The sequence below is a fragment of the Leptidea sinapis genome, chromosome 1 (assembly GCF_905404315.1).
Source record: "Leptidea sinapis chromosome 1, ilLepSina1.1, whole genome shotgun sequence".
Lineage (NCBI taxonomy): Eukaryota > Metazoa > Arthropoda > Insecta > Lepidoptera > Pieridae > Leptidea > Leptidea sinapis.
In genome coordinates, this window is record NC_066265.1 from 4,679,802 (window position 1) to 4,702,014 (window position 22,213).

At 34.5% G+C, this 22,213-nt stretch overlaps 1 protein-coding gene across 3 annotated transcripts; it reads right to left on the reverse strand.

Moving 5' to 3' along the window:
• Positions 1 to 739: 739 nt before the first annotated feature.
• LOC126968389 (tetratricopeptide repeat protein 21B-like) lies at positions 740 to 21,726 on the reverse strand. Of its 3 annotated transcripts, none has more exons than XM_050813398.1 (13): positions 21,525 to 21,726; positions 21,342 to 21,445; positions 18,072 to 20,124; positions 14,348 to 14,633; positions 13,334 to 13,527; positions 12,092 to 12,472; positions 9,854 to 9,958; positions 7,435 to 7,606; positions 6,287 to 6,455; positions 3,942 to 4,142; positions 1,990 to 2,088; positions 1,338 to 1,456; positions 740 to 1,018 (listed from the first exon to the last, which is right to left on the reverse strand). In XM_050813398.1, exons 3-13 carry the CDS (start codon positions 19,980 to 19,982, stop codon positions 780 to 782), a joined length of 3,876 nt encoding a protein of 1,291 aa, XP_050669355.1. In that variant the 5' UTR covers positions 19,983 to 20,124; positions 21,342 to 21,445; positions 21,525 to 21,726; the 3' UTR covers positions 740 to 779. The 3 variants fall into 3 exon arrangements, with proteins under 3 accessions (XP_050669355.1, XP_050669363.1, XP_050669372.1); XM_050813406.1 differs by having other exon boundaries at positions 21,342 to 21,448; XM_050813415.1 differs by lacking the exons at positions 6,287 to 6,455; positions 7,435 to 7,606; positions 9,854 to 9,958; ... (4 more) ...; positions 21,342 to 21,445; positions 21,525 to 21,726 and adding an exon at positions 5,792 to 5,875.
• Positions 21,727 to 22,213: the final 487 nt, after the last annotated feature.

Here is a 22,213-nt window from a genome sequence, read left to right on the forward strand (position 1 = left end):
TTTATTATGAATAAGGCAGTAAAACTAACAGTATCAAATTAATGATAACAAAAAACACACATGTTCACAAAATGGCGGACCAAATTTTGACAACTGCGTTACGGACCGCTTTCTTGTACCACGAAACTATCGAAAGCTATCGCCGACCAACTGACGCCGTTACTGCGTTACCGCGTAAATTGAAAATGCTCTGTTTGCTCTTATACAATTTGCAGTTAGGTACTAACTTTACTTTGTAGGGATAACTCTATTATGCACTAGTGTGTAATAAATACCTATTATTATGCACGTGTGTGTTATAGTTCGATTTATGGCCCTAAGAAGGGAGTAATAAGGCTCACTTTTACGAGCAATTGTGTTGAAAATATATTTGTTATGAAAGATAAATATATTTGTCAATACTAAACTTAGTATTGACAAAAAATGTGATCTTTTAAATATTTATTTATTTTGCTTCTAGCACAGCTGCACCAGATACCTATATGATTTTCGTTTATTTGATTTCAACAAAACACTAACCCAAGTAATGACAAGTAATAAAAAGAAACCATGTTTTTGTAAACAACTCTGTTTATAAAAACACCTAGATAAGTCGAGCTTCTTTTACCTTAAGTACGTTCGTAACAATATTATGTAACTGCGTTAACCGCTCGTGATCTTGAAATATATAATATTATAATAAACAGTGAAATCTTTTACATCTTACAAATGACTCATAAGATACAAATAAAACAAAATAACAATTGTAACATTTTACTTCATACACCTCACTACAGATATTATGTCCGCAAATTAGTCTTCGCCTTTTCTAGAATCTCCTTCTTTATCTTCGGGTAATCCGGATGTAGTTTCAGAATGTGTCTGCACACGATTATGCACTCCGGGTACTTCTTCATCTTGAGGTACGCGTATGCCAGCTTGTAGCCAATCGCCAGCTCGTTCTTACCAGAGTGAAGCCACGCGCTATCGTAGTTCGTAGCCGCCATTTTGTAGTTTTGATCCTTTTCTGCTAAGTAGCCTAAAAATATCACAGAAACATTTGAGACCCGATTTCAACATTGAAATTAAATTCTCTATATTCTAATTATTGCTCACACACATTGTGTAATTAATAATCAATAATAAAGTATTGCGCATTTGCATTGTGTAACTAATAATTAAGAATTAAAGAAAGAAAGACCTACATTCGCTGTGACCCTCAGTACTGTCGGCATGTAAAAGGACGCGAGGAAAGGTGGGTTGAAGCGGGAGGATAAAGAAGTGTGGATCGCATCAATGTTTATTAATTTATACTACAAGAAACAGATGGCGTTACCAGTTAGATAAGTTATATGTACCTAAATACTGATAGGCTGTCACGCAGGACTTGTTGTGATTGAGGATCTTGGTCAGCAGCTCCTTGGCTGCGTCGGTCCTGCCCGAGCTGATCTGGTTGTCCACCACCTCCAACCAACATCTATACAATATATTTCATATATGAGCTTAATTGAGGAAAATTAAATGAAAAAATTGCGTGCGTACAAAGTACACATAAAGAAGTGAAATCTGTATTGTGCATGAACTATATGAACCTCTTAACTGCATATGAAGTCCTGGTACATGTTGCTCGGATGACACATGATATCAACCGCTATGAAAGACGTTACTATCACCGCTGACAATTGACATACATATGTTCTCCTGGTGTCTATGTAGTAATACGTCTTGCGCATGAGAATATAATATTAAGATGCATAAGACATTCACTTCTCTTCTTCAACAATGATCGCCTCGTACCAAACAAAACACTGTATAATGCTTCCAATATCATTTTCTCCCGCGTTACTTATGAATTTATGTGTTTATCTCTTTTTAGTGTCGCTTTTTCGTTTCATCGACTTTCAAATCACAACGATGCTTTAAAGACGAAAGACTTTGAAGTTTCCTAATGAATGCCACATCTACTATCTGACACATTTCTGATGAGAAACATATTTTGGCTACACTTACTTTTCCAAGCCATCAGCGTTCTCCGGTGTCCAAGGAATAGATGATATAGTTCTCTTTAGAATATTCTTAGCTCTGGTCGGCTGTTTCACTATGCCGTATCTGAAATATGTTTTTTTACAAAATTGATTTACTATTTTCTACAATATTATCTTATTTTATCTACAATAAGTCAGTTTCAAGGAAAATATGTTTGCTGTTATTTTCATAGTATTATGCTAAATAAAAAAATATATTTTCTGATATAATGCACTTATTTAACTATTTCTTTGTGAACTAACTGAGCTAATGATCTTATGATTGATGGATGGATGGCAGACGATTTTAACAGAGTGCTTGCGTTTTTGTGAGAGGAATGGATGAACGGTATTTGTATGTTAATTAATTGTTAGTTATTTACAGTAAACTTTGTATTTATTAACTATTATTTGTGTAATATGTCTAGTTTGTAATTAATTCTTACTTTAATATTGTAATTGGCTTACGCCGTTTTATTAAAGTATAAATAAATAAATGATAAGCGTCGTTTGCTGCATTGTAGTGGGAATACGAGTCTGTCTGTTACGCTATCATTATAAATGGGAATACGAGTCTGTCTGTTACGCTATCATTATAAATGGGAATGCGAGTCTGTTTGTTACGCTATCATTATAAATGGGAATGCGAGTCTGTTTGTTACGCTATCATTATAAATGGGAATATGAGTCTGTCTGTTACGCTATCATTATAAATGGAAATACAAGTCTGTTTGTTACGCTATCATTATAAATGGAAATGCGAGTCTGTCTGTTACGCTATCATTATAAATGGGAATGCGAGTCTGTTTGTTACGCTATCATTATAAATGGGAATGCGAGTCTGTTTGTTACGCTATCATTATAAATGGGAATGCGAGTCTGTTTGTTACGCTATCATTATAAATGGGAATGCGAGTCTGTCTGTTACGCTATCATTATAAATGGGAATGCGAGTCTGTTTGTTAAGCTATCATTATAAATGGGAATGCGAGTCTGTTTGTTACGCTATCATTATAAATGGGAATATGAGTCTGTTTGTTACGCTATCATTATAAATGGGAATACGAGTCTGTCTGTTACGCTATCATTATAAATGGAAACACAAGTCTGTTTGTTACGCTATCATTATAAATGGAAATGCGAGTCTGTCTGTTACGCTATCATTATACATAGGAATACGAGTCTGTCTGTTACGCTATCATTATAAATGGGAATACGAGTCTGTTTGTTACGCTATCATTATAAATGGAAATGCGAGTCTGTCTGTTACGCTATCATTATACATAGGAATACGAGTCTGTCTGTTACGCTATCATTATAAATGGGAATACGAGTCTGTTTGTTACGCTATCATTATAAATGGAAATGCGAGTCTGTCTGTTACGCTATCATTATACATAGGAATACGAGTCTGTCTGTTACGCTATCATTATAAATGGGAATACGAGTCTGTTTGTTACGCTATCATTATAAATGGAAATGCGAGTCTGTTTGTTACGCTATCATTATAAATGGAAATGCGAGTCTGTTTGTTACGCTATCATTATAAATGGGAATGCGAGTCTGTTTGTTAAGCTATCATTATAAATGGAAATACGAGTCTGTTTGTTACGTTATTATTAAGTATTAACGGGATGATCTCCGCAACTCGACATCTTACAATGCGTTTTGCCTTATGGGTTGACAGCGTTACTCCTGCCAACCCAATTCTACCAGGAAGCTTAGCTGACACTTGGCGTTACCAATGACTACTGGTAGTAATCTTAGCCTTCCAAGGTAATGTTAAATCGTTCATGATGTGTTGTTGTTGTATTGTGTTTAAAGTGGTAAATCGTAACGTTCTAGTTAACCACAAGAAGAATATCGTCATTCTATGTAGGTCTTGAGGATAGTGGAAGTAAATAGGTATGACGTCACTACCCAAGCTTTTATACTCACGCGTTAGCAATGGCGAGTATCAAGTAGGGATCGTCGTGACCGTCATCAGCCAGCGCGGGCAGACACTCTTGCAACACTCGTTCAGCCTGCGCCTTCTGCCGCGCTGCCAGATGCATCAACGCCTGTAGACCTTTCCGCTCGCTCGGGCTCACTTCCTGGATTAGTTTCTCAGCGGTTCGGAGCGCTAGTTGTCGCGTGTCACTGGTAACACAGTTTTATTAACAATATCAATACGTTCAAAAGGCATAAAAGGCATTTATTTTCTCAAAATTTATTCCTTTAGAATACTTTTTGATGTCACTTCGAACAGTACGACCGCTTTGGAAATAAATGGCGCTCCGAGAGAGAAGATACGGCGCGAGCAACTCTCCCAGCATTCTTTTTTTGCAATCTTTTTAATAAAATATACAATATTGTGCTATCATTGTTATTGCTTTAAAATAATTATAATCTAGTCCCAGGCTATCTGACCACTAAGATATTCAGCTGTGGAGTAGTAAGATTTACGACGCAGCCAGTATTTGATAAAACATTTAAATTTATTTTTAGATTCAATTCTGTTGTTTCCAGGAAAATCCTCTCGGGGTGTCCCCAGTTATCTAAAAGCAATATTCATTTGCAAGGTTACAAAGATAAGAGTGCAACTACACACACATATATATATATATATATATATATATATATATGTGTGTAGTATATATATATATATATATATATATATATATAGTCAGAGACCGTAATCCTTTCCACATCTTTGCATATGTTTCACCATTTTGTTATGTTTTGTGTTTTAATTAACATAATATTATGTTATTAAAAACACAATTTATTAATTATGTTTATAATGTGTGTTTGCTAATTTTAATTTATCGTTTTAATTCTAGCATTTTTCTTTTGAACTGTTGTTAAAATGGAAACTCTTAATTAGCCTTCAAAATTTAGTGAAGTAATATGTACTATTTCTTAACTGTAAGTTTTTCTAAAATTGTAAAAATAAAATAAATAAATATCTATGTTATTCGTTGGCCATGTTTTATACCGTTTAACCCGGGCAGACGGGAAGATGTCTCGCGGTTTATTAAAATCCATTCAATACGAATTTACTACATCCCGGTCCTATATTAGTATTGGTATTACTCAGCCTCTTTTCCAGAATCTACATCTAGGGGGAGACATTTGGTAGAAACTGCAATTATTGCTCGATATGTATCTTAACAGTCCACAGTAACATAATGAAATCAAATTAAATCAAAATCAGTTTATTCACGTAGGTCACGGAAATGACACTTATGAATATAAAAAAAAACTTCTTATTGAATCTACTGTTACTTCGTAAAGGGTTAAGCTAATGAGATATAATATGTAAAATGATCCAACAAACATACTCAAACGTCAAATAGTCAATGTCTTACACGAGTAAGTCAAAAAAGTAAATGTAAATTAATGCAAATGTTATTGAGTACAGTAGCTGTATCATCCACATACACCACAAATAAATAAAGGTATTCTGTGAGCATTTTATAAGCGATTATAAATAAATAAATATGTATATATCCATACATATATATACACACATAAAGGTCGGCAATGCATCTTTTAATCTGTAGTGCTGGGGATGTCCAACGGCAGAATCTACATCACATTCCATCACACGGATCTATGCTTTTGCCCGTTCTTATGAAAAAAATTGGCAGTTGTAGGCTAAAAGTTCTAAGTTTTCTTTGTGATACAAGTGAAAACTTTAATTAGAAATTGCATGTTTTAAAATAATTCAATTATTAATGTCAATTTATTTTTAAAACTTATTTATCAACAAAAAATACTATGTCAAGAATTCACAGTATATGCACATTGAACTTTTCACTATGTCCATTCAATTTCACTTATACGATATACACAGCACGAATGTTGCACAATACGTCAGCTGTATAGCTGTATATCTACAGATATACTGCTATAAGCATTTCGGTGACGCGCACTCACGAGATTTCCGCCATCAAAAAAGTGTCTAACTCTGTATATTTATATTTTTAAATAGCTGACACGGTAAACGTTGTTTTGTCACATAAATTTTTTTTTAGAGTTAGACCGTTTCTTGGACATTGCAACATTACTTCATTTTAGTAAAATATAAGAATTTTGCTAAAATAAACGTATCCTAAGTAAATCCTTATTTCAATATTATAAAGAGACACTAAATTTTATTTATAAGTATAGATTATTTACTCATCGCGTGCGCCAGTCTTGAGCATATCGGTGACGCGAACCCATGAGATTTTCCCCTACCAAAAAGTGCCCAACGCGGTTAAAGAAGTTATCACTTCAAAAGTTGATAGTGTACTCACTCGTCGCGAGAGTCGTGTTGCTGAGAGTGTTGGGTAAGACACAGGAGTAGCATTCGCTTGGCTGCGGACCTCGAGCACCGGGGCTCACGACGAGCCATGTTCAGCTGACGAAGCGCCGCGTTCACCTTGCCCTGGTAAGACGCGTATACACCTTCGCAGTACGCAAAGCCTACGAGAAGTTTAGTACATAGCATTTAAACTAAATTTTAACAAATCAAAGTCATCATTTAGATCATAGTTTCTCAACCTTATTTTGCTCACCGCCCACTTTGAGAAATATATTTTTTTCTAGAGTATTTTCGCCTTTTAAGGCTATATTTTTTAATCTATCCACGCCCCATCTGCGCCATCTCAATGCCCCCTAATTTTCTCTGGGTCTCCCTACTAATATTATAAATGTGAATGTAAGTTTGTTTGTTACGCATTCACGCCTAAGCCACTGAATCGAATTCGATGAAATTTAATATATAAATAGAATAGAGCCTTGAAAAGGACATAGGCTACCTTTTGTTGCAAAAAAATAAATGGAGGGATTGAAATAGGGGATGTTAGTTTGTATGGATGATCGTCCTTATCGAAGAGGACTTAAAGAACATAAAACTTTGAATTTGGGCACTTGATAAGAATTAAATAAATTTTTAGTCTAGCATTTTTAAAACTTAAACCTGGGTAGGGTTTATGTAACATACGAATTTTCATTTCTTAATTAATTATTAATAAGTTCTTGCGAACCGGTTATAGCCCGGGCCCTTACTGCCTCGTCTTTAATATTTTAATTTTCGGTATTTATTTTCAGTATTTTGTTTTATAAAAATCTTCAATAAAGTATTCTCATCTCATCTTTCTTCACAAAATTTTCCTTTTCTGAATGTTTTCACTATTTTATAAAAGTTATTAACAATACGATTTACTTTCCTCTAAGGAAGTAGCAATTCAGTTTAGGTGAAATATTACCTTCATGGGACGAATGAATGAACGAACTAAATTAGTTTGCGATTCAATTTCTTGATATGACGTCAACTTAAAATGGATAGCTCTAATGATGTCGTGGTCCGAAATAGCAAAGCAGTTCATTTTAGGTTGTCAATTGAATTGCAATAAGAGTTCATGGTAGGCCCGCTGGTCTGTACTTTGTATTTATATATTACCGGCATCCTCCTGCTTCCCCAAAGCCTGCCTGGCGTTTTCCATCAACTGGTCCGCTTCCGACAGGCGACCTGACCGCCACAGCACCTCCACGAGTTGCGACAGTGCGTCCCAGCTGCTTGGCTTCACTGACAGAACTTGGCTCAAGTGACGCTGGGCTGTCTCGAAATCCACCTGCCGTTAAAATAGATATAAGGAATTAGTTAAGGAGGCTTAAATTAGCATATATACTACCGGTCTCATTATATTCAACATACAGCACGAGAAACCGTTTTAACTCTACAGGAACTGCAATTTGAAACCATTCCTCACCCTCGCCGAGCCTCGCTCCAACGGACTACTATTGGACAATTTTCTACGTGATAAAAAGTTTTAACACAGATTGTCGCATCTAGATCATTACAGTTCTATCGCAAAGACATAAATGATCTTCCTATTAGATGGCAGCAATGTATAGATAATAATGGTTATTTATTTTGATTAAATAAATATGCTTTGTTGGAAACGGACTACCATTTATTTCGTGAATTGGACAATTTTATACGTGATAAAAAGTTTTCTTCTCAGAAGGCAGTACAAAATGCTTTCACACAGTTTGTCGAATATATATCATAACAGTTCATTAATGACCTTCCTATTAGACAGCAGCAATGTAGGTATATCTATACCTACATTGCTGCCGTCATAATATGGTAATAATATTCAAAATAAATTACCAATATTATCTAATAAATCTTTTTTGTTTAATTTTTCAGTACAAATAGGCAATTTCGTACTTATATGAGTGAATTTTTCTTTTCTGCTTATGAAATTTTTGTTGACTAGCTGACCCGACAGACGTTGTTCTGTATATATGATAAATAAAATGATGTTTTTTAATGAATTTGTCAATAATATATCATAACGTCAAGAATTATTTCGTAAAATATGTTTCACCATCATTCACTTTATTGTCACTCTCAAACTTGTGACTTATCAGTCCATATAAAAATAATCTGATAGGTAGTTAACAACTGTAGTTAATATACCAACTATAGTTAGCTAAAATTAAGTTCAAGTTTATTTTTTACCTCCTGAGAAAGTTAGAAAGAAGTGTAAAAATTCTACTTAGATATTCATTTGAAACTATTCTTTCACTTTGTTTCCTGAACGACGGGGGCACATCAAAGGAAAAAAAAATTCATTGCTTTTATTTAATTCCGTGCATTTTCTTATACCCTTAATAATTCAAGACGAAAATTAGCGAAATCGGTCCAGCCGTTCTCGAGTTTTAGCGAGATTAACGAACGAATTTTATTTTCTTTATTAATAAATAAGCAACAATCCGGCAATGTATGCAATTATACTTTCTCGAATGTAATGTACATATTTTCTTCTATATTATGTTATATACATATAAATAAAGTGCCATTGACAGAAGGAGATAATGTTACATATATGAAATAATCTACGAAAGAATAATAATAATGTGCCAAACAAAATTCGAAGCATAAATAATTAAAATTAATTTATTAAAATACTGAAAAACTTTTTATTAGAAAAGTGCTATAATGCCGTAAATGATTTTCTAAACGAGCCAAACGATAATAAATAAAAATTTGGGTCTCCCTACTACGGTCTGCTGTTCAGACCGAATTGCGACACCCAAACTGAGTATTCATAATACTGCCTTGTATAATAATTATAGTATTTACTCCAAATGTTATATTTAAGGACTATATTTATGGAATTGCAATAAATTGAAATTGAAATTGAATGGGATGTGGAAAAAGGCATCAACGCAAGCTCTTTTTATATAAAATTTTTGGGTACTTAATTATTTCAATGAATATTGTTGGAATAATCTATCGTGGTACTAGACGTTATTATTATTACCATACCATAGCACTGAACAATTACAACTTCCTTAAAGGCCGGCAACGCATCTGTGATTCCTCTGGTGTTGCAAAAGAATGTGGGCGGCGGTGATTACTTAACATAAGGTGGCCTGAAGGCTTGTTTGTCCTCCTCTTCCATTAAGTAAAATATCTCACAGAATATATTATAAAATGCTCACAGAATACCTTTATTTATTTATGGTGTATGTGGATGCATCATCCACTGTGCTCAATAACTTTTGTATTAATTTACATTTACTTTTTGACTTACTCGTGTAAGACATTGACTATTTGACGTTTGAGTGTGTTTGTTGCATCATTTTACATATTATATTGTAATTGAAATGATTTATAAATCGATGTAAATGTAAATCTTGTTATAAAAGAGTGGCAATGAGTTTCTTGCTACTTCTTCTCATTAGCTCAACCCTTTACGAAGTAGCGGTAGATTCAATAAGAAAAATATTTTAATTTTTTTTGACATTCATAAGTGTCATTTCCGTGACCTACGTGAATAAACTGATTTTGATTCGATTTAATTCACCTTCCTGAATGCCAGGTCTGCCATCATGACTGCTGCTGCCTCGTTGTTGGGGTCAGTGTTCAGCAAAACAGCACAAGTTTGCTCACATTTCTCTGTGTTGTTCATCTGAAATATTGATTTATTCAAATGTAATCTAGAAATCTCGTCAATATTCAATACAATAGAATTAATATATTTATTTACCATAGGTAGTGACCATAGCATACTGCAACAACACTTGGCTTGGCTTTGACATGGGGAGAAGAATTGTTATGAAACTCCCAGCCCATATTTTATATCATAATAGCTGACCCAGCAAACGTTGTATTGCCATACCAATTTATAAAAAAAAAGAAAAAACAATTTGGGCTATAAAACTTACATGTTGGCCGATTCTCACACCTACCCGATGTGCACACATTTTCATACAAATCGGTTCAGCCGTTTCGGAGGAGTTTGGTAACAAACACCGCGACGCGAGAATTTTATATATTAGACTAGCTGAACCCACAGACGTTGTTCTGTAGATATTTAAAAATAATTCTGTTGTATAGGAATTTGTCAATAATATTTCAAAACATCAAGAATTATTTCGTAAAAAATCCTCCCGAAGTTGTTATAATGAAATTGTTTCACAGTGGAACTGTCCCACCGTGCGTCACGAAATTCTCTCACAGAAAATATATCCATACAAAACAAATATTGAAAATAAAAGTAATTATCGGTTCACAATCGAAATAAAAACTATCGTATCTCTCAAGTTGGACTAAACTGCACTCCATGAAGTAATCCCCATTCAAATCCGTTCATTAGTTTTGGAGTGCATCGCGGACAAACAACGTGTCACGTAATTTATATATGTATATTAAGATTATAATAACAAAATTGCTTAGGCTCCTTCATATAATATTAAACAATTTTAGGTGGCCTGCGTTTAACCAGACAAGAAGCATGTGTTATTACAATCATCTATAATATCTGTGTATGATATAGTAAGCCTTCTTTGTCAAAGAAGCTTCTATATAAACAATTTGTTATGTTTTCAAAGTGATAACTTTCACTTCTAGGATTAATACACAAATAAAATTTGAAAAACAAAATTTTATGAACGATGCGGGACTCGAACCCACGACTAGATTTTATTTGTGTAAGCTTCAATATATTTCTTAAGTTAATGCTCAGTGAGTCCTAGTATACTGTCTGTATGGAATACACACTAATACTAAGTTCCATAGGTTGTACTTAAACTTTGGTTTGACTTTAATTATTTAAAACTCAGCTGAGTGTAAGCGGAGCTTAATATTTGATTTTATAGCCATTTATGCCGAGCTTAAGTTAAGACAGCCCAATGCAAAAGTCAAGTTCGCGATTTATCACGCTCAGCTAATGATTACTAAAGTAACGTTCACTGGCCCGACAAAATTTCCAACGATCATCTTTGGCACCGCTTTTGGCGGCGGACTGTCATTGACGAAGCGAAGGACATCGGAAAGACCTGGAGTGAAATTGAGAGAGATGCTCAGGACCGATCGCGATGGAGATGCACTGTGGATACCCTCTGCCCCAGCTAGGGGATACAGGAATTTAATGAATGAAAGAATGAACAAAGTCTAACTCCGCTCTATAGATATCAGACTTAGCTTCCACTTAAATTGGTATAGAAAATAATTGTTTTTATGTAGCGAAAATAGATAGATTTATTAGATAGGATCGGGGATATACTTAAATGGAAGAATATTTGTAAACAATTTGTTATTTTAAAGTGATATCTCCACTGACCTCTACTATATACCATTGGACTGGCGGCTGTCAAAGTGCTTTTGTGCCTGTTTGATATTCGCCATTTTGGCGCTGTTGGCCATGTAGCGAGAGTCTGCGTTACTAAAACTAGTGATGACAACCTCAGCAAACATCGATAGATGGTGGGAAACTAATAACAAAAAAAATGTGTACTTTATTACGTTGATTCTTGAAGTATAAATAACACGAAACGAAAAGTATTGTACGTTCCTTCGCAGCCATTTGTATTATACATCAAAATTAGTTATCTGGACGCTCGCGAGTGGCGCTTTTAGTAGGCACAAAAAAATTGCTGTCAAACATATGGAACAGCCTGTCCAGTGGTATTTATACAGGTCAGTGGATATCTCTCACTTCTGGGATTAACTAAACAAATAAAATTTGTAACCGAAATTTATGATGACGCATCATTCATAATTTTGGTTACAAAAGAGAATATTAGTTTCAAGAGCAACTAACCTGCGCATACAACTTCGACAGAGCCAACAAGGTTTTAGGGTTCCGTGGCGAATACATAAGAGCTTCTGACAACAGATTGGCAGCAACCATGGGTTCCTTACCAGCCTTAGCATTGGCTAACAAACATAGCACATTCGACATCTGCTCCCTTTCAGTTTGTAGATTTTTCGAGTCAATCTCTGCACGTTTCAAGACAGAGCTCTGCAAGTCTCTCGCCTCAGTGAGAATTAGAAGGTTACTGGAATTCTTAAGCTCCCTACATCTTGCTTGGGTTAGTAGTAGCCTTATGCGCCTCTTCAACGTCGGGGTGTCTTTCTCTTTATTGTGTGGCTGATTCAGTTCTGAAGATATCACTGAATCTACTGTGTCATATTGTTTAAGCTGAAAAGAGTTGGTTACAAACCGTGAGGGAAAGTTGTAAGATGCACTTGTATATACCTACCTACTATAAGTTTCCTTCATGATGACATATTGATATAATAATATCAATGTGTAGAAATCCCAAAAATATCCCACTAACTAAGGTATTAATACACACTCTACAACACAATAGAGTCGTACCAATCGTATATTGACCAGTAACCAGTTACATAATAAGTAAGGTCACAGTTCTATAATAAACTTAGATAACGTGTCCTAAATGGCTTAGGGCGACATCTATGAACAATATCAAACACTATTCGATTACAAACCTTAACGCAATGCGAAATTTGAATTAAATCTATTCAGGAGATATAAATGCATGCAATAGCCTTGCCCATTACAATGCAGTGCCGCTCAGGATTCTTGAAAAACCCAAAAATTCTGAGTGGACCTACAATTGCGCTCTTTACCTTGAGACATAATATTTTAGGTCTCATTTGCCCAGTAATTTCAATAGTCACGGCGCCCGTAACACCGAAACACAGAAATATTTACACGTTACTGCTTCATTGTCATCACAATGCAGTGCCGCCCTGCCCATTGGCAGGGCGTATCAATTACCATCAGCTGAACGTCCTGCTCGCCTCATCCCTTATTTTCATTAAAAAAAAGGAGCCCATCTACTCCTTCTTCTGGCCGCTAATTGTAGGCACTGCATTGTAATGGGCAGGCCGTATCAATTACCATCAGCTGAACGTCCTGCTCGTCTCGTCCCTTATTTTCATAATAAAAAAAAAAACTTTTTACAACACAGCGAATACGTTTAGACCCTTAGGCATTGATTGTATGACATTAGCAGTATAGTAATAAATTAATTACCTTAATAAGAAACTCCAAATATTCAAATCTGAGCTCTTCATCATTTACCACAGCGATGCTCTTCTCGTAGTGTTGTATCGCTTTATCATACTCGTGCATCTTGATCAGAGCTGTTCCATATTTCTTAATTAGCTGGATGTCCTTATCATTGCCTTTCAGCGCTGTTTCATATGATTCTGCAGCTTGGATTGGGTCTAAAAAAACCAAATCTGTAAGTAAATTGTTACGATAGCATGTCTGATCTGATCTTAAGTGAATTCTACAAAGTACTCCATCTTAAGATCCTTATTCCACACTTTTACCAGTGGGAGGGGATTATGGGTACCACAACGGCGCCTATATCTGCCGTGAAGCAGTAATGTGTAAACATTACTGTGTTTCGGTCTGAACGGCGCCGTAGCTAGTGAAATTACTGTGCAAACGAGACTTAACATCTTGTCTTAAGGTGACGAGTGCAATTATTGTAGTGCCGCTCAGAATTTTTGGGCTTTTCAAGAATCCTGAGCGGCTCTGTAATGGAGATGGCGTATCAATTACCATCAGCTGAAAGTCTTGTTCGTCTCGTCCCGATATTTCATAAAAAAAAAACCATCTATTAGGTTTTTTAGGTCGGTAGGTGTAGGTCAAGGAAATGACACTTAAGAATGTCAAGTTTTCTTTTCTTTTTAATTTACCGCCACTTCGGAAAGGGTTGAGCTTTAATGAGAATAAGTGGCAAGAAACTCATTGCCAATCTTTTAAATCAAAATTTACAGCTTCGTCGTTTTACAAATCATTTCAATTACAAATATATATCACAGGAGCGTTGCCGACGTTTAAGGTAGGTGTACGCGCTTTTTTTGAAGCTACCCATGCCGAATTGTGCCGGAAACACCGCACAAGAAACCTCATTCCACAGCTTTGTAGTACGTGAAAGAAAGTACCATGAAAACCGCACTGTGGATGAAGGCCACACATGCAAATGGTGGGGATGATATCTTAATTTTTTATTAAATAAAGAAAAAATATATTCACCATGCACCGACATAAACGCATCCCCCATCATAGTGTGCGCATCAGCCATTGGATGATTACTCACAATTTCTCTAAAACAATTAGAAAACATGGACCTATCGTTCTTTTCCTTTAAGTATATATGCGCCATTTTGCTGTGAGCTTGGAAATAATATGGCTGACCGGGTTTCACTTCATTAAGTATTTCAATTGCATTGTCTATTTTCCCTTTCTTTAGAGCTATATCGGAGCGAGCTATCTGTAGACGATTTTCTTCAGATGTGTAAGTAAATTCTTGTATAGACTCCTGTAATTTAACATTATTAATAGTAAATCATACACAATGATTTACGGCCGTTTTCAATAACCTATCTATCCTTAGTTTAACTTACGGACACTGTCACCGTTTATTTATTTATTTATTTATTTGTATGGATCTCCAACAGTTGTACATATTAACTTACATCTAACACATGCCTTATAACTAAACATTTGTATGTACTACCAATTATAGGAGAACACATCATTCCATAAAAATAACAGTGGTTAATTTGCATTTAAGGTGACTAAAAACTACGTAAGTATTTTAAAAATAAGTAATATGATAAGTATTAGTTGGAAGAATATGGTTTTCTGAACAATAACAAATGTTGAATATAATAGAATGTTAAAAACTAATTAAATGGCCAGAGCGTCGCGACATTTCTTTAGAAAAAGTGGGAGCCTATCACAACCAATGTCCAGTGTTGCTATGTTTTTTACACATTCGTTGTATACGCGTGACATACGGGCTGTAGGAGCGTCCTGTTCAAGTTTCGTTCGAGCATTATTAGTTTTAAATAAAGGACATGGGTTGCGAGGAGGTCTCCGAGGTACGTTTATATTGAATCTCAACAGGTCATTGTCATCTATTTTTCCATTGAAAACTTTATAGAGAAGTTTCATATCTTGAAGAGATCTACGAACTGCCAGTGGTTTCATCCTAAAGTAATCGAGTTTGTTTTTGTAGCACTCTCTATAACTTGAGATCTTAAATCGGAAGGTTAGGTGTTTTATGAGTCTCTTTTGAACACGTTCGATTCTGTAAATGGGATTTTTGTACCCGGGGGACCACACTTGACAACAATATTCTAGTTTGCTACGAACCAAGCTGTTGTACAGTTGAAGGATTGTTGTTAGCTTTTTGAAATCTTTAGACTGTCTGAGAATAAAGCCAAGAATTTGAAAGGAAGTTTAATGACAAGATCTTATCTATCCATAGTTATGTCAAATATAGTTATAGTCCAATGCTATCTGTAAATAGGTTATTGTAATGTAAGCGTAAAAGAATAGATTTGTCCACGTCTAGTAAGTTAAACTGAGGATAGATAGGTTATTGAAAACGGCCGTCAAAAGAAAGCACAGGATGAAATCTTAGATCATTTGATCTTAGATCATCTTTGACGACCTGTGTAGCCGAGTGGTTAGCGATCCTACCTACTAAGCTAGAGGTCCCGGGTTGGAATCCCGGTAGGTGCAAGCATTTATAATTATGATGAATATGGATGTTTGTTTCCGAGTCATGGATGTTTATATGTATTTATGTATGTTTATTTGTATGTTTATATGTTATTATGTATGTTTAAGTAAGTACGTATATTGTATTAAATATATCGTTGTCTTGCAACCCATAACACAGGCTATATATACCTAATGTGGGGCCAGATAATTTGTGTAAAAACGTGTGTCAATATTATTATATCATTTATACGTCTAACTAGACTCTGACAGATGTACAAACGTCAAAAAAATTGAGGTTGACAGATAACCTCCGTTTCGAGCGATGTACGCATTTAATAATTTAAGTAATTCTATCTGTGTATGTCCTTTATAGTCTAATAGCATATGTATATTATTTGTTTCAGATATTATAAGAAAATAAAACTTTATGTAATCTCAACACCGATCATTACCGTTAAACTTAGGACACATACCCATAGCTTGGTAGTCTACTTGACGTGATACTGGCAAATCAAAACAAGCCGAAACAATTTCAACGGGCTCGTGTCACAATAAAATTAATTTTATTGTAACACGAGCCCGTTGAAATTGGCGTCGGTAACGCGCGGCGGCTTAATACGGGCGCCACACTCTTTGTGGCAGCTTAGCCACTGACGGGTTATAGGACATTGCGATCCAAATTTAAATTTTTAAGCGTCCTTAAGACGCTGACAATCTAAGTAATTTAAAGTGATTATTGGAAGCTTGTAATTAGCATTTATTAATCTATTGTTGAAACTTGAGAGATAGGATAGTTTTTATTTCTATTTGGGACCCATAATTATTTTTATTTTCAATATTTGTTTTGTATGTCCATACAATATATATATTATTCATACAACATACATACATTTTCTATGAGAGAAATTAGTGTCGCACGGTTTGACAGTTTTGCTGTGAAACAATTTAATTTTAACTATTTTTATAAACATATTTTAACAATTTATACTACTTTTTACTATTTATTTGTTTTGAAATATTATTGGCAAATCCCTATAAAACAGTATTTTTTATTATCTACAGAACAACGTCTGTCGGATCAGCTAGTATATTTATAAATGAAAATGGTCTTTGTTTCAGGGTCATTCACGCCTAAACCACTAATCGTATCACCATTCAATGCGAAATTTATCCTAGATGGTTTATGGCTACTTATTTTTTTATTGTATTTGTAATAAGATGAATGAAATGTTATTTATTTGCTTTTAAAATTCGCCCAGCGAAGCGGGCGGGAATGGCTAGTATCTGTATAAGTTCATTCCTTTAACCAACATTACTAGTAGATCTTCGTTAGCTGCATGGACAGGTTCTTATCAAACTTGGCTAGGCAGGGAGAGCAACTCAGACAGTGTCGGTGAGTGTTGATGTACATTGAAAGGTGCCCCCCCCCCAAACCCTACACCCTAGTTACTTACGCATTGTTAAGAGTTCTTAGCTCCTCACCATGAAGGCAACACCTGCACAGTAAATCCATGAAATTTTTTTTCATGGAAGAGGGGGACAAACGAGCGTATGGGTTAAGGGTAATTACCTGATGTTAAATGATCACCGCCAGCCACATTCTCTTGCAACACTAAAGGAATAACAGGAGCGTTGCCGGCTTTTAAGAAAGGTGTACGCGCTTTTTTTGAAGATATCCATGTATCGTCGCGGAAACAAGGAAGCTCATTCCGCAGCTTTGTTGTATGTGGAGGAAATTTGTCCACATCTGCTAAAAGACAATACAGTACAACTTTCTAATAAGATGTTATTCTTAAAAAACAGCTAATGAATGTGTTGCAGGAAACTAAATAGCCACATATCAAATATCAATTATTCATCTACCAGGGTGTTTGCAATGTTACTTAAGTTTTTCTGAATTAGACAGACCAATTTACTCATCATATGATGACATAATTTTCTATTTTATTAGAAAGTGATGTGATGAGGAAGACATTCATATAATGGTAATATGCACTGCCCATTACAATGCAGTGCCCATCAGGATTCTTGAAAACCCCAAAATCTGAGTGGCACTGTAACTGCTCTAGTCTAGAGAAATAAGTTGCTAAGTCTCATTGGGCCAGTGATTTCACCAGCTATCACACTCTCCAAAAGAAAACACAAAAACAGATGCAGACACTTTTCCTTAACATAAAAGAAGGTGCTGATATGGTTCTTTCCATATAGCTAATGAAGTTATTAATAGCTTTATCTATAAACTCACCTGCATTGTCTTTCCTGCCTCACCAAACTGACCTAAGCTTGTATGTAATTCAATAGTCAATAAATATAATGTAGCCCTGTCTATTATATTTAGGTCTGTATCAATTTGTTTATTTACATTCTTACTCCTCAATATCTGCATACTTGTCATCAAACTGGACAGAGCATCTTGTGGACGGGCCTGGTTCTTCAAAATGATTCCGTTTAAGAAATGATACATTGCACTGTCCCGTAGCTTCAAATTATATGTTAGACATGTCTCCAGAAACTGAGCTGCTTTTATATACTGCTGCTGTTGAATATATATTTGCGCTAGTAAAACTTTGCTTCCAGAATGAGTTGCGTCTAAGTCACATATTTGGTTAGCGATTTTCTCTGCTTCAATTGAATGACCAAATAAAAACTTAAGTTTGGCTAGTTCAAACAAAGCCGTTACTAAGCCTGGACATGCCTGGGTTACTATTTTCAAAAGATTTATACAGGTTTCTACTAATTTATCATTCTCCACTAAATACAGTAAGTAGCTAGTAACTACAAACGGCTTCTTTGGTATGTGTTTCTTGTACTCTTTGAAGATGTCAAGCAAAAACTCGGGATTAAGGATTCTGATATAATCCAAGCTGTATGGATAGTGGTTTGCATTCGATACCTGAGCTTCAATAGCTTGGTTCAAGTATTTCGTTGCATTGGTACTCTTGTTACTTAACTGTGCGAGTAACAGGTATAGAATGGGATATTTCTCTGTTCCTTGCATCTCAAAGAGCAGTTCAACTTGTTGAGAAACTTGATCAGTTGGTCCATGTTCATTCATTTGACAGAGGGTTAAGCCACATAATGTCAGTATGGAATTGCTATCAATTTTACTTGCAGCCTTAAAAAAACTCAGAGCATCCTTGAACTTTCCTTGTAGTAAGCACTGGTATCCAACTTCACTCAAATATATAACATTGCTAGAGTACATTTCCGATGCATACTGAGCAAATCTATAAACTTGCGACAAAACAGCACTTGATCTACCACAAGTCCTAGAGAAGATTTGTGCCGTGTTATAAAACTGATATGCATTATTTGTATCTTCATTTTCAAGGACATTAAAGAAGATATTCATCTGATCAACAGCTTCAATGTAATCTGAATTTTTACATAATGCTATGAAAATTCTAATTTTGAGGGCTTCTATATTAGTTGGTTCAAGAGAAAGTACTCTTTCTATTGCATCAGAAACAGCATCCCACTTTTGCATAGCAAATTCATTTTTTAATTTTTCTATTAGTGGAACAACTTGCCTTGGATGATATACTATTAATTTATCCAATGTCAAATTAGATTCATTATAGTCTCTAGCAAGGAACTTTAGCTTCGCTGTGGCTAATAGAGCATTAACATTCTTCTCACTTCTAGCCAACACTGGTTGCAATGAGTCCAATCTAGCTTGTATTTCACCATCGAACATTGCATCATTAACAGCCCTTAAAATAATAGCATCGACATAGTTCGGATCTTTCCTTAACGCCTTTGCCAAATAATCAGAAGCCTTCTCAAACCTTTCAGTTAATGATAAAAATAGTCCGGCAAAGTACAATGATATTGCATTTGCATTTTTTCTCTCCTCTTTAAGGCGAGATTCTAAGATATACAAATCATCTCTTTCTGATGTATTCAAGAGTTTAGAGCTGTAAATGAGGGCCATTATAACAGCCAATTGCATGTTCTTGTCTGACTGTAAAGGTGTCAATTCATTAACACCATTTTGATATTGCCCTTCCAATATTTTTGCTAAGCCATAATAAAAATTAAATTCTGTAGCTTCATTAAATTGTAATGATGCATATTTAGCAGTTTCTTGAGCTTTACCATACCATTTTTCCCTTAGATAATAATGAATGTTACATCTGTGCCAATCTATCTCCATTTCTTATTAGCTTAACTTACTCTAGGTCAAAATCCACTTTTAAGCCTTTATAATTATCTACATTATCATTATAATATTTAGCTAAGAAATGACATTTGCAAATAACATTCAAGTTGTTTTGCAAAGCATAGTCAAAGGCATGCTGTAAATAATAAAGACCAAGTCATAAACTGTTAAATATTTTTAATGTGATGAAAAAGTTTGTCTTCGGTTTAATTTAATTATCAATTATCAGCAAACACTGCATAATCAAATAAGGAATGACACTCTTAAAAGAATTGTTCACACATACTTTTAAAATATTTTTTAGCCTTTCGAAAGTTTAATTGAAGTGTGTTTGTGATAAGTTTCCATTGTATTGGAACATAATTAGGAAACTGCCAAATACAGCAGGAACACTATAATCCGAACACCTCTGTAATCCGACTGTCCTACTCAATAAATGCCTTGAATGGGATGATCAAGTGGACATTCTAGTGCCAGAAAAAATGTATTTACCTAAATTGCCAGACATTTGCTTTTTATTTATCTTTAAACAAACTAAACCATTGGATTTCTTTGAAAACATTTAATAATTATGTTTATGATGAATAATCATTTAAATTATTACAATACTATATTTGTTTTCTTTCAAAAAATACCCTATAGATTCTCTGTAGTATAAACTGAAAACCCAAGGAATCCAAAGGCGGGGGCAGATATTCAGAGTTCAAAGAGCTCCTGCTGTATATTACTAGTCAATAAAAATTAAAGACTTTTTGTATTCCTTTAGTTATGTTGTTATTAAAATTATTTACTTTTAAATATTAAAATAAATTTAAGTTTTATTTAATGGCAATGTTTTCTTAAATTGAACATTTTAAATTTTAAAACTATGTGTAATGTGGGTTTCATAATTGATCAACATTGCAATTGGAAAACTTCAGTCAAACTTTAGATGTGAAAACAGCATTAATAGCCTACCAAGGGTATGTTTCATCACTATTAAGGTATGGCATTATCCTGAGGGGAAACTCGGTATTAGTATCTAATACTTGCATGTTGTCATTGAATGTAACTGCAGAAAATAAAATTAATGTAGATTTATTTAAAGTAATACTTTATAATATATTATTAATTTCTAATTGTGTTGCCAATGTAAATAAATAAATTTAATAAGCTATTTTATTTTTGTCTACTATTAGTACTGTTACATTAAATGAATGGACTTATACCCTACAAACTGTAACTACTTGAGATACTAAAGAGTTAAAATTTTGAGACAATCAGTGAGATCTCAAATTTTATTCAAACCTTAAACCCTTCTAACACATTTAAAACCGAAGTCCAAAACGTCTTTGACTTAATATTTCAACATACTTTTCCTAGAAGCTTTCCAACACCTTTTCCCTGAAATTCCTTTGGTACCTCTGTATATATTAATACTATGGTTTTTCCCTTTTGTTCATAGTTTATTGTAGCTTCTGCTGTGGACACAAAATAATAAAGAAAACAGATGGATTTAAAAAAAATATATTATTCCAAATTCCAAACTGTACATACCGCTTTGTAAAGTAACCACAAACTGTTGCCTAGCAACATTGTTGACAACTTTCAATGCTTGTGTAGAAAAGGCTCTGGCTCTAGTTATCATTCCAAAAAATGAAATATAGCACAGTTCATCCGATGCTTTAAATCTGTTTATTAAAAGTTACGGACTACCGTTGTAACGTAATTAAATAAATTCACATTCAGTAGGTATCTATTATGACAAAAATAATAAAATATATATATAAACTGTCAAGTGTCAACTCACAACTGTCAAAAAGCTAAATTCTCGGAGCATTAATTAAAAGCGGAGAGCGAATATTTTCTAAGTAGTGTCCTACAAAAAAAATATTCATATATCTTTAATGTATATTATATATAAATAACTTATATAATAACTAATATATTTTATACATAGATAATTTATAAGTCTCGATAGAGCCCCTTGGGAAAATTATACCAGATTGTAATCTTATTGTAAATCTTATCGCTCTGTATATAAATTATAAAGTCCAACATCCGTATGATGTATCATCTCAGCGGATACTCTCAGGAGTGCCGCTTGCGCCTCTCTCTCCCCAAGAGAAGGTCGCCTTCGATGAAGGTGACCAAAACAAAACCGAAAAGTATCTACAGTAAGGGTCCCATTTTTACAATTTTACTAACGACGGCTCCCAAAAAGTTTTAAGTTTACATATATTAAG